The sequence below is a fragment of the Terrapene carolina genome, unplaced genomic scaffold (genome assembly GCF_002925995.2).
Source record: "Terrapene carolina triunguis isolate 2854851 unplaced genomic scaffold, T_m_triunguis-2.0 Scaffold97, whole genome shotgun sequence".
NCBI lineage: Eukaryota > Metazoa > Chordata > Testudines > Emydidae > Terrapene > Terrapene triunguis.
Genome location: NW_020664448.1, coordinates 15,380,297 through 15,403,743, shown reverse-complemented (window position 1 = coordinate 15,403,743; position 23,447 = coordinate 15,380,297). Strand labels below are relative to the sequence as shown.

General features: G+C 43.4%; 1 protein-coding gene across 1 annotated transcript in view; it reads left to right on the top strand.

Annotated features, from left to right (window-relative positions):
* SLC36A4 (solute carrier family 36 member 4) overlaps nt 1-23,447 on the top strand; it is a 214,724-nt gene that overhangs the window by 91,319 nt on the left and 99,958 nt on the right. The window contains exon 10 of the mRNA XM_026651640.1: nt 690-859. Coding sequence (XP_026507425.1) covers nt 690-859 — 170 coding nt within the window. The remainder of the gene's footprint in view (nt 1-689; nt 860-23,447) is intronic.

Here is a 23,447-nt window from a genome sequence, read left to right as displayed (position 1 = left end):
AAAAACTATGCCAAATGATTATTTATTTGTATTTTGCTAGTTCCCACAATGTGCTAGGTACTGTGCTTGCACATATAAAGTGATAAGCGCTTTGTTAGATTCGGGCTTAAAGCATTGCGTAACTTTGAGAACATGAGTTAGAGTTTGTCTATACTACCACTTATGAAAAAACACACCTCTGAGCGACATAAATTTCGCTGGCATAAGTGGTAGTGTGCACAGCGCTACGTCGGTGGGAGAGCTTCTCCCACCAGCAGAGCTACTGATGCTCATTGGGGGTGGTTTAATTATGTCGACGAGAGCGCGCTCTCCCATCAGCATAGAGCGGCTACATGAGAGATATTACAGCAGCGCAGCTGCATCGGTACAGCGGTGCCATTGTAAACTCTCTTGTGTAGACATAGCCTTAATCCCTATTAAAGTCAATAGGGCTACTTATGTACTTAGGTGCTTTGCTGGATTAGGGCCATAGTCCCTTCCTAGAGGATCTGATCCTAGGAGGAAAAGCAACATAGGGAGGGTGAGAGAAGAGGAATAAAACAATCAAACCATATATTCAAAATTATTTCTATATAGCAATCTTCCGCAAGTATTTCATTATGTGAAACAATCCCCCTTTTCTTCCAAAAGACTAGCTTTTTACAAAGTATTTGCAACTGACACAACTCTTGTGTAAATGTTTTCAACAGGTTGTATCAATCCGTGAAAATTCTGTATTCCTTTGGGATTTTTGTGACCTATTCAATTCAGTACTACGTTCCAGCAGAGATCATCATTCCAGCAATTACCTCAAAAGTGCAGCAAAAATGGAAGCTGTTCTGTGAATTTATGGTCAGGACACTCCTGGTCTGCTCAACCTGTAAGTACACCATACAACCTTCATAAAAATGCTCATGGTTAAGTTTCTTTGAGACCTGCTTGGAAGAATGAATGTTTCTTCTCAGATATATTTTTTGGGGGGGGAAGGAGGAAGCAGGGAATTGGTAAATCTAAAATGATTCAGTGACTGTATTTTTTTTTCTACAAACAGTGACTTGATCAATATAATGTTTGGTTCATATTATTATAACAGTATTTTATTGGTAGCATTGATCATGAATCTGACAAGGCAAATATTTTTTTGCCAATGAATCTGCCAGTTCTACCAGAAGACATTTGAAACAGTTTTCTTACAATAAAAGGTTTTGTTTGTAATTTAATGAAAGATTTAAACAAAATCCATGCTGTCCTATATGCACTTCTTTTATGTGTGACTTCACAGTAGATGCTCTGCATAGAGAAATCATTCATCTACCTTGCCAAATCCTGAGAACCAAGTCTTGACCCTGCTGCTCTGTGGACACATACCTAGCAGGACCTATGCAGGTTGGCCAGGAGCACTACCAACTCTTGGAGTGCTATTTTGCACCTTAGCAGGGGAAATGCCTAGAGAGAGTTCTCTAGCTGCCCAGCCCTGCCGTCATCCTCTGGAAGTTGAAATCTGAGACTCCATTCCCTCCTCTTCACTTCAAATGCCATATGTAGGAGTCACTAGTGCATTGGTGCTTCCGTCAGTGTTCCTGTATACTGGTGGGGAGGGACTGCCCAGCCAACTGGTGTTGGTGAAGACAATGAAGGGGTCTAGCAAAATCTATTTCCTCCCTCCACATTCATCACCGAAGGTGGAAATTGCCTGGAAGGGTTAAAATGAAGAGAGATTGTAAATTTTCCTTTAAAATGCATGGTCAACCTGTGGAACTCATTGCCATAGGGTGTTGTGCAGGCCAAAAGTATAACTGGGTTCGAAAAAGAATTAGATAAGTTCATGGAGGATAGGTCCATCAATAGTTATTAGCCAAGATGGTCAGGGACACAACCCCATGCTCTGGTGTCCCTAAACCTCTGCTGCCAAAAGCTGGAACTGGACTGTAATGGATAGATCACGCGATAATTGCTCTGTTCTGTTCACTCTCTCAAAAGCATCTAGCACTGGCCCCTGTTGGAAGACAGGATTCTGGGCTAGATGGACCATTGGTCTGACCCAGTATGGCCATTCTTATGTTTTTTCATGAATTCGTTTTTTGGTTGGTTTTTTTTCCAGTCAGAATCAAAAACTGAATTTTTGGCACTTTTCAGTTGTTGAAAACCAAAAATTCAGATTTCATTTTTCTCAAAATTTTTCATGGGGGTAAAATCATTTTTGGACCATGTGTGGTTAGATGTTGATAGATGTTTGGTTGCATGTGTGTGTTTCCTTTGTGTGCTGCCCCATCTCTGCTCAGACAGCTGGCATGGCAGACCTTGAGCGAACTGCCCAATGATCACAAGATACGTTAAGGGACAAAGGCACCCAGCCAGGTTTATTGTCGCTGAAGCATGGTACTTGTATCCCGCAGACTATACCGGACCACTAATACCTGTATGCCCGTAACAATGGACCAACTCAGTGAACGGCGGGACTTTCCGTTCCTTCCTAGGCCAGACAAAAATACTCCCTCTGAGATACATATTTATACCTTGATACAAACAAGTTAGTACTGCCCCATGACATAGTTAGTTACCGTTCCCTGACGTTGCTAGTTATCACCCATTATTTTGTACATGTTGGTTTGATCAAAACAGGTACAAAAGGGCTTATGTCTCAAGTTCTCTTCCTACTACACTAGGTATAGTTAAAATGCATAAAAGTTGTTAACTGGAGTCTAGTACCTGTGTCAGTGAGAATGGGCTAATTCATGTACAATGTCTATAGAAATACAATATGCAGGCAGGCTTTAGTATAGAGTGTTACACAAATGGTTACTCTTTGTAATCAAGTCCAATAAAACAAATGGTTGCTTTCAATATCAGATGGTAAGGAAATAATTTGAATAGGCAAGAGAAGAACATGCCCTTAGGTGATATTAAACAAAATCAAACTTGCTATTGGCACCCTGAAAACAGAGAATAGTATTTCGGATACAGAGGTCCCTTACTTTCCCTCATGCTGTGACATTCTCACACCTCATTCTACTCCCTTTCCTGGTGCTGATACCATAACTGATTCTTAAATTGGAAGTGCTTGATGGGCATTGACCACTCTTTGAATATAGCACTTCCTAGTCCAGAAATACACAATGCATTCTGGGGCGCCTCTGACCAGAAAAGCTAGTGGCATATTTGTATGGAACTATGATTTTGCAGAGTTTTAGGGCTGTTTTTGTTGAGACTAAATATCTTGTTCTTTATTTCACAGCAAGATCAACATTTTCTAAATGATTTCAAGTAAGGAGAATGCTAAACTTCTTTTGAGGTGGGGTGATGGTGTAAAGACAGTTAAAAGAGAATGAGTGAGAGCTTGTAAAGTTAGACCAGGTTGCTGTTTGCTTCTGGCTAAATTTACCTGTGATGGAAGATTGCAGAATGGACCTGATGAAGGGCTCAGGGTTGTACTGGAACACTTTAATATTTTCAAGTGAGATTGGTAGCAATGCCCTTGATTAAATGTAATGCACCCGACGGCTTACTCTCTTGGCTGTTGTGATATATATTGGCCTATCATGTGGGCAGTATCAGCACTCACTACTGAGTCACTTGGGATTGCAGCATTTCCACACAGCTTGCCAGAAAGAGCACACGTCACCATCTTTTTTGGCAAATATTTATGGAGAGGGACATGGGACACACTCAAAGAATTTGATTAGGTTCAGAATGCTTCTTCAGCAAAGGATAGCATTGGAGGAAAGGAAAGATGAAGGAATTGGGACACATTTTCCCACTTTTTTGTCTCTAACTCGATTCTTTCTCATCTTCCTGTTTTTCTCTCCTTACCCTACCATTTCTTCTCTTGTTACCGCCTCTCTTCAATAAATTTCCCCTCCTTTCTTTCTTTAATCATTGAGTAGACCATGTTCTCCCTACACAAAAGCTTTAAATTATGCCCCTGTCACTCCTCCAACCCTCTCTCATTACTGCTACCTTCATCAGTTCCTCCCACTCTTTGCTTGGAACAGTATCCCAATTCCTGCTCACCAGCTGCCCACTCAGTTCTGTTTAAAATCAGAATTTCTGCTTTGTTGCTTTCCTCACATTTGATCTCACCATACCTTCCTCTTCTGAATTGTTTGTCCAAATTTGTTTTCCTTGTGTTTTTTTGACTTGTTTATTATGTTGAAAGCTCTCTGGGGAAGGGAAGCTGTCTCTTAGGGTATGTCTACACTACGAGAGTAGTTCAATTTTAGTTAAATCGAATATGTGCAATCGATATTAGAAAGTCGAACGTGTGTGTCCACACTAAGGACAGTAATTCGACTTTGTCAGTCCACACTACCAGGGAAAGCGTCGACATTGGAAGCAGTGCACTGTGGGCAGCTATCCCACAGTTCCCGCAGTCCCCGCTGCCCATTGGAATTCTGGGTCGAGCCCCCAATGCCTTCTGGGGGAAAAAAATGTCTCGAGGGTGCTTTTGGGTAACTGTCGTCATTCAATTGTCACTCCCGCCCTCCCTCCCTCCTTGAAAGCGCCGGCGGGAAATCAGTTCGCGCACTTTTCTGGTCAGTGACAGCGCGGACGCCACAGCACCGCGAGCATGGATCCCGCTGCGACCATCGCTGCAGTTGTGGCCGTTGTCAACGCCTCGCAGCTCATCATGCACCTTTCACAGAGGCAGATAGAGAGAAATCAGGCGAGGAGGCTACGGCAGCGGAGTGAGGACCTGAACTCCGAGAGTAGCACGCGCCTGTCAGAAACCACGACACCCAGCGCCGAGGACATCACGTTTGCAATGGGGCATGTGGATATCGTGGAACGGCGATTCTGGGCCCGGGAAACAAGCACGGACTGGTGGGACCGTATAGTGCTTCAGGTCTGGGATGAATCCCAGTGGCTGCGAAACTTTCGCATGCGGAAGGGGACTTTCCTGGAACTTTGTGAGTTGCTGTCCCCTGCCCTGAAGCGCAAGGACACCCGCATGCGAGCAGCCCTGACTGGTATTTACTTCCCGGACCACAAGATAACTGTTGGGGATGTGGAGATGCCTACAGTGATCCTCGGGGACCCAGCCTACCCGCTCTAATGCCCTGGCTCATGAAGCCCTATACTGGCGCCCTGGACAGTGAAAAAGAACTCTTCAACTACCGGCTGAGCAAGTGCAGAATGGTGGTGGAGTGTGCTTTTGGCCGTCTCAAGGGGAGATGGAGAAGCTTACTGACTCGCTGTGATCTCAGCGAAACCAATATCCCCATCGTTATAGCAGCTTGCTGCGTGCTCCACAATCTCTGTGAGAGCAAGGGGGAGACCTTTATGGCGGGGTGGGAGGTTGAGGCAAATAGCCTGGCTGCTGATTACGCCCAGCCAGACAGCCGGGCGATTAGAAGATCCCAGCGGGACGCGCTGTGCATCCGGGAGGCTTTGAAAGCCAGTTTCAAGGCTGAGCAGGGTACCCAGTGACTTTTAAGTTTGTGGACACAGAAGCTGAACTTGCCCCCATTTCTTTACCCAGTTGCCGTCGACTATCCTCTCCAATTACATACCCCCTTCACCCTCTTCCCAAAAAATAAAATCTGTTCTGTTTTGTTAATGGACACCGTTGTCTTTATTACTGTTTTCGCGGGAATGTTTTAAACCTGGGACGCAGACTGTGGCGGGGGGCGGGTTTAGGGTTGTGATGCAAATGATGCTTCTAAACTCCAGGAATGACAGGCTCCGCAGTGGTGGACTGGTTGTTTCAACGGAGCCTGCCAGCCCTCCTGGCCGGGACTGCGTGTATGTGTCGGCTATGTGACTGTCTTGCAGGGGGAGGAGGGTTACAGATCCCCTGCTGCGCAGCTCTGTGATCCAGGGTAAGGACCGCTGCATAAGATCTGTAACTGCACTCCCCCGCCACCAAGTCACAGAGCAACACCCCCCCCCCCCACCACACAGAACATGAAAACCACCTCCCAGACTGACCAGGTTAACTAGTCACTGCACTGTATATGTGCCCTGCTTCTGCACCTGCCCCCTGCTAAAGGTGACTGTCCTGTCCAATGACCAAGCCCCTTCCCCCCCCTTCAGACAGACTCTCCTCCAAAAGAAGAGGATGGAAACAGTAATGAACAGAAACGTATTCTTTATTAACAACCGCACATGGAACGGGGGGGTGAAACTTGGACGGGGTCTTGTGTGAGGCGGGTAGGAAAGGACTTTTCAAATTTTGGGGAATGAGAGCCTTCTAGTGGTAGAGCAGTCCGCAGGGGTGGAGTGAAATTTTTCACGGCCCCTTCCACCCCTCCGTGTTTGGACTTTGGGTGAGGGGGGTATGGGACTTGGTGGCGGGGCAGGGCGATTAGAGAGAGACTGCAGCGGGGCTCTCTCCTCCTGCCTCTGGTCCTGCAGAACATCCACAAGGCGGCAGAGCGTGTCCGTTTGCTCCCTCATTAGTCCAAGCAGCGTTTGAGTCACCTGCTGGTCCTCCTGTCGCCACCTCTCCTCCCGTTCCATATTTGCCCGGTGCATTTGGGACAAGTTCTCCCTCCACTGTGTCTGCTGGGCTGCCTGTGCTCGGGAGCATCCCATTAGTTCAGCAAACATGTCTTCCCGTGTCCTCTTCTTCCTCCTCCTAATGTGCGCTAGCCTCTGGGCAGATGTGGCTGTGGGAACTGGAAAAAGGGAGTGAATTCCTGAGACAGATCAATGTATCTGTGAACAGAGAACATAGTCTTTCTCTGTGAACAAGACCATGCAGAGCACCTATCACACGCGCACGGAGGACAAGGTCGAATTTTCGGCCCTCGCCTACAGTGCCTGCGGTCTTGCTGTGGCGAGCTGAGGAGCGGGGCAGGACACTGGACTTTGTCTAGCTGGCAAACATGGTAAGCCGTAGACTTCTGGCTGCTTAAAACTTTAAGAGTGGCACTGGCCTCCTTTCACATAGAAAGCAATGCGAGTCTCTGCTGGCAGCAATCCTGCAAGCATGAACTCTGTCCCTGTCCCAGCCCCTCGCGGCTGTAAACCGCGTGGCTGTAAACCGGCGGTTGCAGTTCTGTAAAGGAACGGGCAAGCAGTCCCAATATTAACTTTCCCCTACCTAATTCAAAGCAGGGCGTCATGCCAGACATCACCCTCCTGAGGGTCTCGGAGAGCCAGAAGGAGAGGATGCTTCGGGACAGCCTGCAGAAACCGGGGCCATTTGCTGCTATGCTGTGCAAGGCCATGATCCCTGAATACGTGCTGGCGTTGTGGCAGGGAAACGTTTCTTACCACGGGGGGCCTAATAAGCTCTCCCTGCCAAAGAACCTGATAATTAGGCTGGAAAGACACCTGCAGGAGGCCTATGAGGAGTTCTCCCCGGGGGATCTCGCCTCTATCCCCGGACACATCGACCAGTTTTTGGGTTAAGTGCCCTTGGAGGGACAAAAGAGTGGAGCGTCTTGGGAAGTGTAATCATGAAGCGGACATTGTTGAATTTTCTTAAAATGGTTCGGACTATACATTGAAGCGGCCAAAGACACAATAATCATGATACCCTTTGTTCAGATTCCCGTTTTGTTGCACTTTCCTGTTTACATGTTTAGAAGCACTTTACCCATTGTTAATATTTCAAATCTTCCTGTTCTGTTATAAATAAAAGTTTACATACTTGAAAGCACTTTAGCTATTGTTAATATTTAAAATATGCAAGTTCTGTTATAAATAAATGTTAAGATATTTAAAACACTTACTGCTTGATCCTTCCCCTGAATCTGTGTCTGGGGTAACGGCGGGGGACGGTTGGTAGGGGATCTCTGTGAGGGTGATGAAGAGCTCCTGGCTGTCGGGGAAATCAGCGTGGTAAGCGCTGTCGACTGCATCGTCCTCTTCATCTCCTTCCTCATCTTCCCCGTCAGCTAACATGTCGGAGGGACCGGCCGCGGACAATATCCCATCCTCAGAGTCCACGGTCAGTGGTGGGGTAGTGGTGGCGGCCGCACCTAGGATGGAATGCAGTGCCTCGTAGAAACAGGATGTGTGGGGCTGGGATCCGGAGCGTCCGTTTGCCTCTTTGGTCTTCTGGTAGCCTTGTCTCAGCTCCTTGATTTTCACGTGGCACTGCGTTGCATCCCGGCTGTATCCTCTCTCTGCCATGGCTTTAGAGATCTTCTCGTAGATCTTTGCATTCCGTCTTTTGGAGCGCAGCTCAGCAAGCACGGACTCATCTCCCCACGCAGCGATGAGATCCAAGACTTCCCGATCAGTCCATGCTGGGGCCCTCTTTCTAGTCTGGGATTGCACGGCCATCTCTGCTGGAGAGCTCTGCATCTTTGCCATTGCTGCTGAGCTCGCCACGGTGTCCAAACAGAAACTGCGCTTCAAACTGCCCAGACAGGAAAAGGAATTCAAATTTTCCCGGGGTGTGGCTGGTCAGAGCATCCGAGCTCGGACTGCTGTCCAGAGCGTCAACAGAGTGTTGCACTGTGGGATAGCTCCCGGAGCTATTAGCGTCGATTTCCATCCACACCTAGCCTAATTCGATATGGCCATGTCGAATTTAGCGCTACTCCTCTCGTTGGGGAGGATTACAGAAATCGATTTAAAGAGAGCTCTATGTCGAACTAAATGGCCTCGTGGTGTGGACGGGTGCAGGGTTAAGTCGATGTAACGGTGCTAAAGTCGACATAAACGCCTAGTGTAGACCAGGCCTAAGAGACTATATGTACTCTACAGAGCTTATACCAACATAGCCCCCTAGTGTAGACACAGCGTACAGAAGGAGGAGTTCTGCTGGTAGAAGAATACCATCTCCCTGAATATTTGCTTTGCTGAAAGAAGCCTTCTTCTGTCTACAGGTTTTTTTTTTGTTGGCATAGCTATGTCACTAATGGATGTGTTTTTTTTACACCCCTGATTGATGTACTATGCTGCTATAAGTTTTATGTGTAGATCAGGCCTTAGTGTAGCGCCTATATATGTATTTAAACTGCTGTTCCAATTTTAACACTACCTTGTAACTAGCTACCATAGTTATCACTGCTTCTGTGTTTATACCCATCTTCTAGTTTTGTCCTTCTGCAAGGCACTAGTTATAATCAGGACTTGATTTCAACATTTAAACATTGCCTTGCTTTCACCAAGCTGAAACCACTCAGAAACCATTCAGAAAATATTTTTTCATATAACTTTTTTAACCAAGTTTTAAAAGTAAAAATGTTCTTTGATCCCTCATGCAGGATAACAGTGACAGAATATGCAGTAATGTCCAGCTTATTCAGAAATTATATACTGATTAAAGGGACTCTGCTAATTTAAGAATCATATGCCAAAAACAAAATTTGTTTGTTACTAATAATATATTAAGATATTAAGAGAGAGGACTTGAAAAATCCATCTAACTTTTCAGTATGTTTTTGGTTTACTTTTTGTATTTCCCAAATCAAAACCAATTAAATTGTTGTTTTATTATTCCACAAGGGTACTAAATTCCTTGCAGAAAACACACATGCTCTGATGTCTATGCCCAAAGGAGATTACATTCTGAGTGAAGGACTTGACAGACATGTGTGGATATGACATACCAAAGAGGAAGGGACGTGGATTATAGATGTATGATTATGTGGTTACTCCTGGACGAGAAGCTGGATATAAGTCAACAGTGTGCCAAGAAGGCCAACGGCATATTGGGCTGCATTAGTAGGAGCTTTGCCAGCAGATTGAGTGAAGTGATTATTCCCCTCTATTCGGCATTGGTGAGGCCACATCTGGAGTATTGCATCGAGTTTTGCCCCCCCCCACTACAGAAAGGCTGGGAACAAATTGGAGAGAGTCCAGCGGAGGACAATGAAAATGATTAGGGGGCTGGGGCACATGATTTCTGAGGAGAGGCTGAGGGAACTGGGCTTATTTAGCCTCCAGAAGAGAAGAGTGAGGGGGGATTTGATAGCAGTCTTCAACTACCTGAAGGGGGGTTCCAAAGAGGATGGAGTTAGGCTGTTCTCAGTGGTGACAGATAACAGAACAAGAAGCAATGGTCTCAGGTTGCAGTGGGGGAAGTCTAGGCTGGATATTAGGAAAAACTATTTCACTAGGAGGGTGGTGAAGCACTGGAATGGGTTACCTAGGGAGGTGGTGGAATCTCCATCCTTAGAGGTTTTTAAGGCCTGGCTTGACAAAACCCTGGCTGGGATGATTTAGTTGGGGTTGGTCCTGCTTTGAGCTGCGGGCTGTACTAGATGACCTCCTGAGGTCTCTTCCAACCCTAATCTTCTATGATTCTATGATTTGATACATACATACTTCTAGGTAGTACAGATGTGTTAAGTTAAAGTTTTCACTTTTTCTTTCAGATATTTAGTGTTTCAGTGTTTATATTTCAAATACAACAGTGGATTTTTATTTGTTCTAAAATATTTCTTTGGGTGGAATTTTTTAATCGTGGAAATATTTCCATTGGTTTTAGGTCTTAAAAAGGTATGCCTTAAAAATTATTTGCCTCTTTAATTGCCTGATAAGGTTTTATTGAACTCTCATAGACCTATTAACATAGGATGTTGCAGAACATATATTTTATTGCCATAGATTCCCCCATTAATAATTTATGATAAGTGAGTGTGTATTTAGATTTTCATGCAAAGATCCCAAGTAGCTTGGCAATTTTTACAAATTGTTCTTCTGTATTATTAACCACTTACATGGTGAACATCACCTAGGCTGTGAACATTTTATTCTTTCAGGACCTGTGCTCCCCACTGTTCTAGCTGAGATTTACTTTCTTTTCTGTCAGACTGACTTTTGCCCATCTGGGAGAGCAGGATGTATAGCCTCTACCAAAGTCATTTCAGATTGGTTAGCACAAGCTGCCATAGTATCACTGTGGTTCACTTACTACTTCTTTATTCACCAAGCACAAAGACTGTGGTATTCATGGAATAGACACGGAAGGATTTCCCTGAACCTAAACCTTTTTGGTACTGCTGTTCTTGTGTCACTGACTTTCAGAAGCATTATTACATTGAAACTAACAGGAACTGTCGGAGCTCAGCACTTTTGACAATCAGGCCACTAGTCAATACTGGCGCACGAAAGGTTGTTGTCTTCTATTCTGATTCCCGTATGTCAACTCAAGAGCAATGATAGGGCCAAATGAAGTCTTTCTACCTCTTTTTTGTATCACCTTCATGGCTTCTTTCATCTTTAAACCTTTTTTGTTCTATATCATTCTTCACCATGTTTATCCAACACATCCTTGGTCTCCCTCTATTTCTAGTTCCTTGCACTCTGGTATGTATCGCTATGCATGGTATCTTTTCCAGGTCCGTTATTGTCGCGTGTCCAAAACATAAGGTATCTGTCTTGAATCTTCTGTAACAGCATTATTTCTTGCCCCAGTTGTTTTCTCATCTCTTTATTTTTTATTTTCTCTCAGTATTCCCCTCAGACAGTTCATTTCTGCCATTAGTAGTGGCTAATCAAATTCTTCTTTTTATGTCATTTTCACAATTCATCTTCACAATTCCAGTTTGCCTTTGCTATCCTCCAAGGTGTATACAGTTTTCCACTTGTCCTAGTTCTTTGTCTACGAGTTTGATCTTTACCTCTTTCTCTTCTCTTCCAGTTGCCATAACTTTTGTGTTCCCATAGTGTTCTTCAATTCGAATTTTCTGCTTTCCTGGTCTAGTTTGTCAGTTATTTTCTGTAAATCCCCGTTGGCCAATGCTGAGCTGTTAATACCATCTGTGACTCTAAGGTTATGCACTGTTCTTCCACATAACATGACTCTACCCATTTCATCTCTAAATGCTATAACCACTACTGCTTCTAGTACCAAGTTGAACAAATCTGGGAATAGCCTACAGTCTTCCCGAATCTTTACATCAGCTTCTTGTTTACTCTCACTACGCTCATTGGCTTGCTCATTGGCTCATTGGTTTTGTATCAGCTCAATCAGCTTTTTGGGGATGCCATACATTCTCATAATTTCCCAAAACTTTCCTCTCTCTTTTTTTGCCAGCAAGGGCCCAATGACTGAGTTGCACTAAGTGTAGGTGTTTGAAGAACTGCATAAAAATGAAATATTGAAAAAGCCTTCATATTTATCCAGATGGAAGCAACTAATCTGGGCAGAAATAAAGGAATAAAGATACAGTGAGGAAAAAATTAAGCAATACTTAGTTTTTGTAGATCAATGAGCTTTTTATATCATGTTTCTCAAGATAAGTAATGAAGTAATTTTCTCCTGAACTAGTGAAGACTGATGAAAAGCACATTGCAGTATATAGTGAAAAGGATTGGAGCTCAGAGCTAACAGTATCTTTCATTCTCACCAGAAATATAATGTTTAACAATAACTTTTATTAGAGCTCTATTCCAGAAATCATGGAAATGCTCTTAAAATGAGAATAAAGAAATATTAAATTGGATTGTGGACATGGAAGTATTAGTAGAATGATGGGATATTTTGATTGTCAGCTTGGAATGAAATGAAATTAATTGAATGATGCTGATCCAATCGAGTGTGTGAACCAGGCAATTAACTACTTGCTTTCTGTTTTAAAAAAAAGTCCATCTGAGCCTCCTGCATAATTTTACTAAGTGATTAAATTCTTTATTCTGTTAAACTCTATCAGTCCTCCTCTGAGTATTTCTCCATTTACACTGCACCTGGTTTTAGCAGTGAACAATTCTTGCCTCTGAACAATTAGGAATAAGACAACTGCCATGAGGATATGTGTATCTGAGGAATGAAAATGACAGTGTTAGTGGCTTGAAATATGCCAACAAAATACTTTCTAAGCTTAGTAGAAACACAGGTCAGATGAAGAAACTTAAGTATAATTCTAAGCCTTAAATGCTCTTTAAAGGACTTGATGCATGTATTTAGCATTAAGTGATGCAGTCATTTCCTTAGATGTGGCAGATGCACTAATCACAGGTGGCATTTTTGAGTAACAATTTGTCTTACTTAAAGAGGAGTATTAGGTGAGAAATACATTGAAAAGTCACCTTAGGGGGTAAAAAACGAAGTAATTAATTAGACTTTTAGGTGGGCTTTGAAATATGTGCATGAACTGTAATGGGAAATTTAAATAAGGTGATTTATAACCACAGGAAATGTTTATAAATTGCCAATCAATAAAATAAACAAAATGAATGATTTAACTGGAGTATAATTTGGTGGTATCCATAATAATTGATTTTTCATTGTAGATTCATGTGTTTTCCATGTTAGATATTAGTGACTCAGACATGAATACTTCTGATTCTCAATAAGAAAATTCAGAGTTCAAATATAATCTAAGAAACGGATGTGTTCTCAATTTTATCGAGCTCCCAGAGATGGCAAATATAGTGTTGGATTAAGGTTGCTTGTACCTGTAGTTGTGGAGGAAGAAATGATATATCTGTGTCTTTGTTTCCTTATTAACACACATGTTGACATCAGTGTGCGTATTTATTGCAATATGGAGTATAATTGGCACAAAATAGCTTGTGTGCTTTCTTACATGCAGTACAATCACTTAACTTTTTATAGATGGATTTGACAGATATATAACAAATGCTATATGGAATATTTTATGATACTGAATCATGCTAGGAATTTTTTTATTGCAAGCTGTTGCTGAGGTTGTATCTCATGAAATCAGCTTTTTACCAGCATAAAGATTTTTACATCCCACAACTAATTTAATATTGCTTATACAAATAACTTCAAATGGCCCTGCATGGTGGCCTATGCTAATAGTCTGCACTGCCATGCAAAACAACCAAGTTTAATTTCTGGTTTTGGTCTATTGCTTCTCTAGCCATCAGTGGCTTGGAGTTTGTCGTGCTCTTTTACAATTTATGAACCTTGATCAGACTCAAGGTTCTAGTTCAATACGAATAACAGCATACAAAAAACTATGTTAAGAATGTTGTTAAGATTGCAAAGTTAACCACTGGAAAGTCAGGAAATGTCAGGGCTAAAGTAACCCATGCTCACTAATTTCCGCCCTCTTGTTCATATGCATTACGACAGTCTTTAATTGCTTTTTTAAATTGTTTTTCTCACAGAACCCCTGCTGCATCCAGGACACGGTAGACAGTGCTTAGTGAATGAATCAGGGTTACGTAGTGAGTGAGGTTGTTGTCCCTGGGACCCTTTTGCTGCAGATATTGGATGAGATGAAGGACTAAAGGAAGAGAATAGATGGTTTTGTGGTTAAAGAAGAGAATTTTCTTAATTGTGTGGCTTTTAATTCTTCTAAAGAATGGTTGTCAAATGGGTTATGCTGGCTATTGCTAGTTTGCTGACATATTTTTTTCTTATCATTTTTAAAACCCAGTACAGCTCAAACCATTTAACAATGCACTTCCCTCCTACAATCTTTGATCCTTTTGAAGAGGGCATTATAAAATCATAATTGTGAATAATATTTGCTTTCTAGCAAAACTTTTTTATTTTGTTACATATGTGAAGTCAGTGCAATTCCTAGATGTTTTATTTTACAGCTTACTCTCCAATTATCCTTGGGAAACTTTGTGGTGTTTCAGTTGAAGCTTGGATTCTAGCTTCTATGGGTGAGGCTCATTTTAGGCATATGTCTCTGGATTCTGGGCCATACACCAAATATGATCAGCGTTGTCTGGATAAGAGAGGGCATCCAGTTATTTATGGGAAATGAAGACAAGATCTGGAATGGGAAGAGTAGCAGGTTGGCCTCTCTAATTTGTATAGTTATTTAATTATTGGTGCAATGGGCATTGCTTTACCTTTGTAACTTCACAGATACGTGCTAGTCAGTTCCCCGTAATATTTTGAATAGTTCAAAATGGCTATTTCATCATTACTAATTAATCTGACTTGCCTTGATGCTGTTGGTAGTTGCCCTTTGAGCTGTAATTCTGTAATGTGTGTGTACTTTGGATAAGTAAAACTAAAACTAAATTTCAGATTCACTCCATAGTTATAACATACAGTATTAGAGACAAATCAGAAAGTGAGCAGGACTATTGACAGTACAGTTAGACTCTTTTGAATAACAAGCCAAAAATACCAAGAGAGAGAAATATACAAAAATTCTACCTTAAATAGTGTTGTCAATCCTTAAATAACAAACGCTTTTTACAGTATAAGTAGGGCCCTACCAAATTCATGGCCATGAAAAATGCATCATGGACCATGAAATCTGGTCTTCTCTGTGAAATCTGGTCTTTTGTGTGCTTTAACCCTATACGATACAGATTTCACGCGGGGAGACCAGGGTTTCTCAAATTGAGGGTCCTGACCCAAAAAGGAGTTGCGGGGGGTGGGGGTCACAAGGTTATTTTAGGGGGGAGGTCACAGTATTGCCACCCTTGCTTCTGCGCTACCTTCAGAGCTGGGCGGCCAGAGAACGGCGGCTGTTGGTCAGGCGCCCAGCTCTGAAGGTAGCGCCCTGCCAGCAGCAGCAGAGAACTAAGGGTGGCAATACCTTACCATACCATCCTTACTTCTGTGCTGCTACTGGCGGTGGCTTTGCCTTCAGAGCTGGGTTCCCAGCCAGCAGCCATTGCTTTCCAGCTGCCCAGCTCTGAAGGCAGAGCCACTGCCAGCAGCATCGCAGAAGTTAGGGTAGCAGTACCACAACCCCCCCTACAATAACTTTGTGACCACCCCACAACTCCTTTTTGGGTCAAGATCTCTACAATTACAACACGGTGAAATTTCAGATTTAAGTAACTGATATCATTAAATTTATGATTTTTAAAATCCTATGACCGTGAAATTGATCAGAATGGACCATGAATTTGGTAGGGCCCTAAGTATAAGTTTAGCAAGTATGCTCATTACTTTGTGAAATGTATAACATTCATTACAGGTTGAAAGATAAGATTCTTCTTCAAGTACTTGCTCATGTCCATTTCATATTAGGTGTGTGTGCTCGCCACATGCACGGATGCTGGAAGTTTTCCCCTCAGCAGTATCCATAGGGGACCGACTCTGGCGCCCCCTGGAGTGGCACCCGTGTGGTGCGGTATAAGGGGCGCTGCCGGCTCCCCTCACCCTCAGTTCCTTCTTGCTGCCAGTGACAGTGCTGGAACATCTGCTGCTTCAGCTAGCGTTGTTTCGTTTTCTGTTCTGTGAACTTTGAAAACCTGTAATATAGTTGTATATAGTTAGTAGTTTCTTAGTTACCCTTAGTAGCAGATCTCAACTTCTAGTTAACCCCAAACGGGACTCAGCTGGGGGACAGGGCATGCCCTGGTCCCCAGGCTTTAAGCCCTGCGATTGCTGCAAACGACCTATGCCCGTCAGTGATCCACATACCAGCTGCCTAAGGTGCTTAGGCGAAGCGCACATAAGTGACAAGTGCCGTATCTGCAAGTTCTTTAAACCTAGGACAAAGAAGGAGTGTGATATCCATCTGAAAGCGCTCCTAATGGAGCGGGCACTCACTCCGGCACCAGAGCAGCAGTCTGACTCCGCACCGAGCATCGCAGCCTCCATTCGCAGTGCTCCGCCGGCACCATCCACAAGCCGGCACCGGTCCCCTTCCACGGCTCCGGGGAAGAAGCTGAAAAAGACTGGGAGGAGAACACCAAAGAGCGGGGGTCGGCTTATAAATGGGTCTACACCAAAATTTCTGGGGAACAGTCTGGTAGGTCACCCTCAGACGCACCCTCAAAATGGCCCCCTGCTTATTGCGGGTCGAGCCCGACTGGGTAGAGGGTGGAGGCGGGTGGCTCAGGTGGTGCTTGTAACCTTTGGCTCGTTTATGAGGCTGGTCCTGCCGAGGCTGACCCTCCTGGCCCTATGGCTGCTGCGGTTTGAACCGCTTACGCACCGGAGCTGGGACGTAGAGACCTAGGGTTTTCAGGGTGGTGCGGGAGTCCTTGAGGCCATGCAACTTGCTGTCTGTTTGCTCCGCAAGTAGGGCTCGGCCATCAAAGGGCAAGTCCTGCATTGACTGCTGAGCCTCAGTGGACAACCCAGAAGAGCAGCCAAGACATGCGCCGCATGGAGATAGCGGAAGCCATGGTGCGGGCAGCAGCATCAGATGCCGCCTGGAGGGCTGTCCTGGCCGCAGTCATGCCCTCATTGAGGATCGCTCGGAATTCCTTCTTGGAAGCCTCGGGGAGTGACCCTTCGAAGTTGGCCACGGCTTGCCACATATTAAAGTCATATCAGCCAAGGAGGGATTGCTGAAGGCTGGAAGATGAGTAAACCTTACGTCCAAAGAGATCGAGCCTCCTCTAGTCTTTATTTTTGGGGGTGGCCCCGGGTTGTCCTTGCCTCTCCTTGTGATTAATCGCCTCAACCACAAGAGAACTAGGGGTTCGGTGGGAGTATAAGTACTCATGCCCTTTGGTTGGCACGAAGTACTTGCGTTTGGCCCTTTTAGAGATAGGGGCCAGGGAAGAGAGGGTCTGCCACAGGGCATTAGTGATTTTGGAAACCCCTTCATGAAGGGGTAGAGCCACCGTGGTAGCAGCCAAGGAGCAGAGGACGTAAAAGAGAGAGTCTGAGGGCTCTTCCAATTCCTCTGCCTGAAGCCCCAGGCTTTATGTTAGGGCCTGTGCAAACAAATGGGGCAGATTGTTCCTTTTACATTGCTTTCTAGTCCCATTTAAATCAATGGGATTATTCATTTGATTAACTGCTCACTGATGTGGGAGGTGTTCACAGTCTGACCTCATACCAAGAGACAGGCTTGTCCTGGAAGAATTTACAGTGTGAGACCTTGATTCTGCAGAGAGTGGTCCCCTTGACGTCTTTGCAGAACAGGAACCGAAATAAACAAACAAAATGTGAGAAAAAAGAAATGTCCTCTTTTTGCAGAAAGGGAACTCAGGCACAGAATGACTTTCCCAAGGTCGCATCGCAAGTCTGTGGCAGAGCTGGGAATTAGAACACCGATCTCCTGAGTGCCAGTCCAGTGTCTTAACTGTAACACCAGCCTTCTGGAGTGCAACTAGCTTCCATGCAGATCAATCCGTGTTTTTGAGCTGTCATGCCAGATTGTTCCTTCCGTTACATATCTGAAAATCCAGAGTAATGGCAACAAAGTCAGTTACTCCTGTGACGTTGATGGAATAATTCTAGATTAAGACAAGTCTCAGAGGGCCAGGTTTGTCCCCCAACATATATTCTTCCTTTAAACATGTTTGATATATTGGTTTCAGCAAATGATGGAGAGTCACAGTTTCTATTCTGCTTGCAGTAATTCATGAATCAAATACATTTTGTGATAGCCAGATATGAACTTCTTGTTGTTGTTTTTCTCAAAGTTAATGCTTTTTAATTTCATGGGTTTTTCCAACAAAATTATCTAGATTATCTTTTCTACTTCAGTAAAATTTTATTTTGAATCACAATTCCGTGCTGTGAACTGGTTATTTATTAAAGGGCAATTTTCTGGTAAAGTGGAAGCTAACAGGCTAATCCTCTCTCTAAGCAGTCCATTTTTTAATTATAAAACTCGCTGTTTACAACAGACACGTCTAAAGTTGTACGTGTGCTACAGAGTTTTCTCTTAGCGTGTCAGTTGAATGTGCTGCCTGCTGATGCACCATATCCCGGTACACCAATTTTGATAAAATGATTGAGCGCAGACCGCCTGCAGTTCACATGAATAAAACACTAGCAGGTGCCAAAAGGTGTTTTTCTATATCTAAGCTTCTGACTGTACCCGCTGATTAGTCTGTCTTGTCGAGCCTTTGTGTCATGTGGTACATATTTATACTGGATGCAGCTCAGCATGCTTTGATTCTGTATTCAGAGCCTGAAGCTTTTATTTGTGGAGCATTTTGGCTGACATTTGGGGCAATATTTCAGAGATATCTTATCCAAAGAGTTTAAATGAAACGGTAACCTATGACCGACTTGGTCAAAGGGGCATTATTTCATTACTAAGGCCCTAATTGTGATATTGTGGAAACTGCAGATTCTGCAATATTAGGCTTCTACCTCAGTTTTGACAGCGGGACTATGTGCGGGGCTGACATTGGCAGCCCTGGCCACCCAGGGGCTGAGAGCAGAAGCCCCCAGTGGGACCCCGGCTGCCCCAGAGCTCTCAGTCTCAGGCGGCCGACAGCGGGAGCCCCCTCTCTCAGCAGAAAATCGTGGAAAAGTAATAATGGAATTTATTTCCACAAATAATAAGGTCCATTATTACTTTTCTGCAATTTTACATAACTTGTCTGCAACTCAGCCGCAATTTTTTGACAATCACCCCTCAATTCAAGTAGGGCCTTATTCATGCCATTTTCCGTGGGTTTTATCCTGGTGGTGCCAATCTCCTCTTGGGGCCCCCTTTGATATAGGGAACATTATTATGCCCGTTTTAAAGATGGGGAAATAAGAGGCTAAGTAGTTTGCCCAAGGTCCCACAGGAAGTCTGTGGCAGAGCAGAGAACTGAACCTGGGTCTCCCACGAACCCAGCTAGTGCCCCAACCACTGTGCCACCCTTCCTTCTTAAATGAAAAGAACATTCTAAAATTCTGAGTGCTGTGCCTGAAAGCTAGTATTTCATAGAAAAGATTTAGAGGGATTTTCATAGTACAGAACCTTTCACCTATGTTCATGTTCTATTTAGCATGCTGATAACTGCTCTAGAAAAGCTTGTGTGAGACCAATTTACTGTTTGTGCTTTTTTTTCATAATTGTTCTTACCATGATTACTTACTAACACACTTATTTGTGTTGCTGTAGGGCAGGGGTAGGCAACCTTTCAGAAGTGGTGTGCCAAGTCTTCATTTATTCACTTTAATTTCGCGTGCCGGTAATACATTTTAACGTTTTTAAAAGGTCTCTCTCTATAAGTCTATATTATATAACTAAACTATTGTTGTATGTAAAGTAAACAAGGTATTCAAAATGTTTAAGAAGCTTCATTTAAAATTAAATTAAAATGCTGATCTTATGCTGCCAGCCTGCTCAGCCCGCTGCCAGCCTGGGATTCTGTTCACCTAGGCCGGCAGCGGGCTGAGCGGGTCCTGTGGCCGGGATGCCGGCTGGCAAGGGGCCGGGACCCCAGACCTGGGGGGGGGGGTCAGGGGGCGGGGGGGGGGGGTGGGGGGGGGGGTCGGGGGTCAGGGCAGAGGGCTGGGGGGGTGGAGGTGCAGGGCAGAAGCAACGGGAAGGAAGGGAAATAACATAATGGAAATAATTTAGCAAAAGCCATAAGAAAACATCGGAAACTAAACTAATATCACCTACCATGTTGTGTATAGTCATTTTTCAAATGGCTGCTAACCAGTCTTCTTGTTGACTGTAAAAATCTACTACTGTTAGTTAAGTCTACTGCAGTTCTTGACTATGTTCTTAATGATTATGAACTCATTCGAGCAGTCTTTACTCACCTTGGTGAGCACTGGCTCATGCATGGAATCCCACTGAAGTTAATGGGACAATTCACATGAATAAGTTCTTATCAAGGTGAGTATGAGTTGCACACATGGTCCCTTTAGAAATATTTACCCATTTACAAGTTCTTTGGGCAAAATACTTTTTCCCCTAATGTTTGGAAAGCACTCAGCACATTTTGGGAAATTCTCGGTCCAAATAATAAATGATGATTGTATTATAAAATATGTTTTTGTTTAGGTTTGGAGCTGTGATATATTTGGAAATTCTCAGTCCAAATAATAAATGATAATTGTATTATAAAATATGTTTTTGTTTAGGTTTGGAGCTGTGATATATTGCAGTTAAATGTAGTGCAGTTTGAAATTTCTTCTCCAAAGTCCTTTTTCATTGATGAGCAGAAGATGAATCAGTTTTTGTTGTACTTGCTGCAACTGAAACTGCATTGTTTCCCCGCAACTGTTGTATTTAGCATTTCCTAAGAGTATCAAGTTTAGCTAATGCCCAGAACATGAAGCTATTAACATAATTAACATTAATAGCCTGGGCTGAGAATACACCACTTAAAACAATTATGCATGTAACATTACAAAGATATTCTTTAACACCCAGTTCTCTGCTTATGGCAACTAAAATTCTGAAAATTCTTTCTTTTGCCTATCAAATTTACTTAAGTGTAGGACATTTGACTACATAGCAGGACAGAAAAGAATTACTCCCAGTTCAAAATAAATCATTCAGATTCGCTATTACTCTAGCAGGAATTTATCAGTCTGACATAATAGTAATAGTAATTTAGTTTGATTGTGGCTCTGCTGTAAAGTTGTGTTTAACATTCATATATAATCAAATCCATTTTGCTCCATCAGCTGCTCAGAATCACTTTTTCACTGCCCCCAGGAAAATGTTGTAAATTAGATGTGGTATGTCTTCTGTGAATACATTTTAAAATGAAATTCTTACAATCAAGGAATAACTTACAACTCAGACAAAGTATTAAGGTGGCAGAAGAAGGATCAGGAAGTCAATTTGAGTTGAATGATAATTTAAGAAGCTTGGGGAAGAATAATGTCATTGCATTCTTAAAAGAAATATTATTTTCATTCTTATTTTGTTCCTTTTGCTTATGACTCATCTAGTAATCCATGCTGTGCAAGGTGGATAAGATAATGACCTGCTTCTATGTTCTGCCACTAAAACTACCCTCTGTTATAAATAAGCTATTAAAGGCCATGCACTGTAACCAACCTGCACAGGTGAACAAATCTGGGTACAACTTGATCTACAACAGCTAATGCTCAAAAGCCCCATGTGACTCCATATATTGTTGCTATGAGACAGCATTTCTCAAACTGGGGTCCATGGACTGCTGGGGGTCTCCGGGGGACTCCAGGGGGTCTGTGGGCCTCGCTGATAAACTCTTCCCCCTCCCTCCCTCAACTCCTACCCCTCCCTCTATCTCCCGGAGGCTACTGAAGCCAAACCGGGAGATTTTAGCCACTAAAAATCCGGCAGTGCAGCGGGTCTAAGGCAGTCTCTCTACCTTTTCCTGTCTCCGCACCGCTCCTGGAAGCAGCTGGCACGTCCCTGCAGCCCCTGGGCAGAGGCAAGGGGGTCTCCATGCGCTGCCCCCGCCCAGAGTACTGACTCCACAGCTCCCATTGGCCGGGAACTGCGTACAGTGGGAGCTGCGGGGGCGGTGCCTACAGGCAAGGGCAGAGCGTGGAGACCCCCCTACCTCCTCCCCCCCCCGCCTAGAAGCTGCTGCCAGAGAGATGTGCTGGTCACTTCCAGGAGCCACCCGAGGTAAGGATCCCCAAGGAATCCATTTTGAAGCACTTGGAGGAGAGGAAGGTGATCAGGAACCGTCAACATGGATTCACCAAGGGCAAGTCATGCCTGACCAACCTGATTGCCTTCTACGATGAGATAACTGGCTCTGTGGATATGGGGAAAGCGGTGAACGTGATATATCTTGACTTTAGCAAAACTTTTGATACGGTCTCCCATAGTATTCTTGCCAGCAAGTTAAACAAGTATGGATTGGATGAATGGACTATAGGGTGGATAGAAAGCTGGCTAGATTGTAGGGCTCAATGGGTAGTGATCAATGTCTCAATGTCTAGTTGGCAGCTGGTATCAAGTGGACTGCCCCAGGGGTCTGTCCTGGGGACGGTTTTGTTCAACATCTTCATTAATGATCTGGATGATGGAATGGCTTGCACCGTCAGCAAGTTCGTGAATGACACTAAGCTGGGGGGAGAGGTAGATATGCTGGAGGGTGTAGGGATAGGGTTCAGAGTGAGCTAGACAAATTGGAGGATTGGGCCAAAAGAAATCTGATGAGATTCAACAAGGACATGTGCAGAGTCCTGCACTTAGGATGGAAGAATCCCATGCACTGCTACAGGCTTACAACACTCCTCCAGAATGATATTTCCCTTTTTTACAGTATTACACTGTTGACTCAAATTTAGTTTGTGATCCATTATAACTCCCAGGTCCTTTTCTGCAGTACTCCTTCCTAGGCAGTCATTTCCCATTTTGTATTTTTGGAATTGATTATTCCTCTCTAAGTATAGTACTTGCATATATCCTTCTTGAATTTCATCCTATTTATTTCAGACCATTTGTCAAAATCAAATCTAGAACAGCCTTTCTTCTAGTTTTTTATAATCATAATAAACAAACACATAAATTGTCCTTAGGAATTGTTTTAGCCCAAATAATTGTCCTTCTGCATGATATCAAAATTATAAGGGATGCACAGAAAATAAATCATTGATAAGACTAACATGAGCACAGTGCTTGATATCAACATAAAGCAGGAATATCTATGGAAATTGGTAACTAATGTGTACGATGGCTTTTTTAAAATTCACTGAATGTGACTCTTCAAGTTATTTAAAACAAAGAGGACCACAAATCCTAGAAATACTAAGCCCTAAGAAAACAATTGGAGAGGCCTCTAAAAATATTAAATGCTGGAGAAATCATACATAAATGATTCTAAATTAGAATGAAAATTCAACCAATACTTTGAATTTAGGTAAGTCCTCTTTTAGTGCCCTTCACATACTGATGTAGGGAAATGTGCTAACAGAGTCATAATTAAGTCGTCATGAATTACTGGAGAAAGAAATTATTTTCTTTTGTTACTGCTGAATAAGGCTTCATTTCTAATGCAAAGAGCTCTCCAAAAAGAATTGC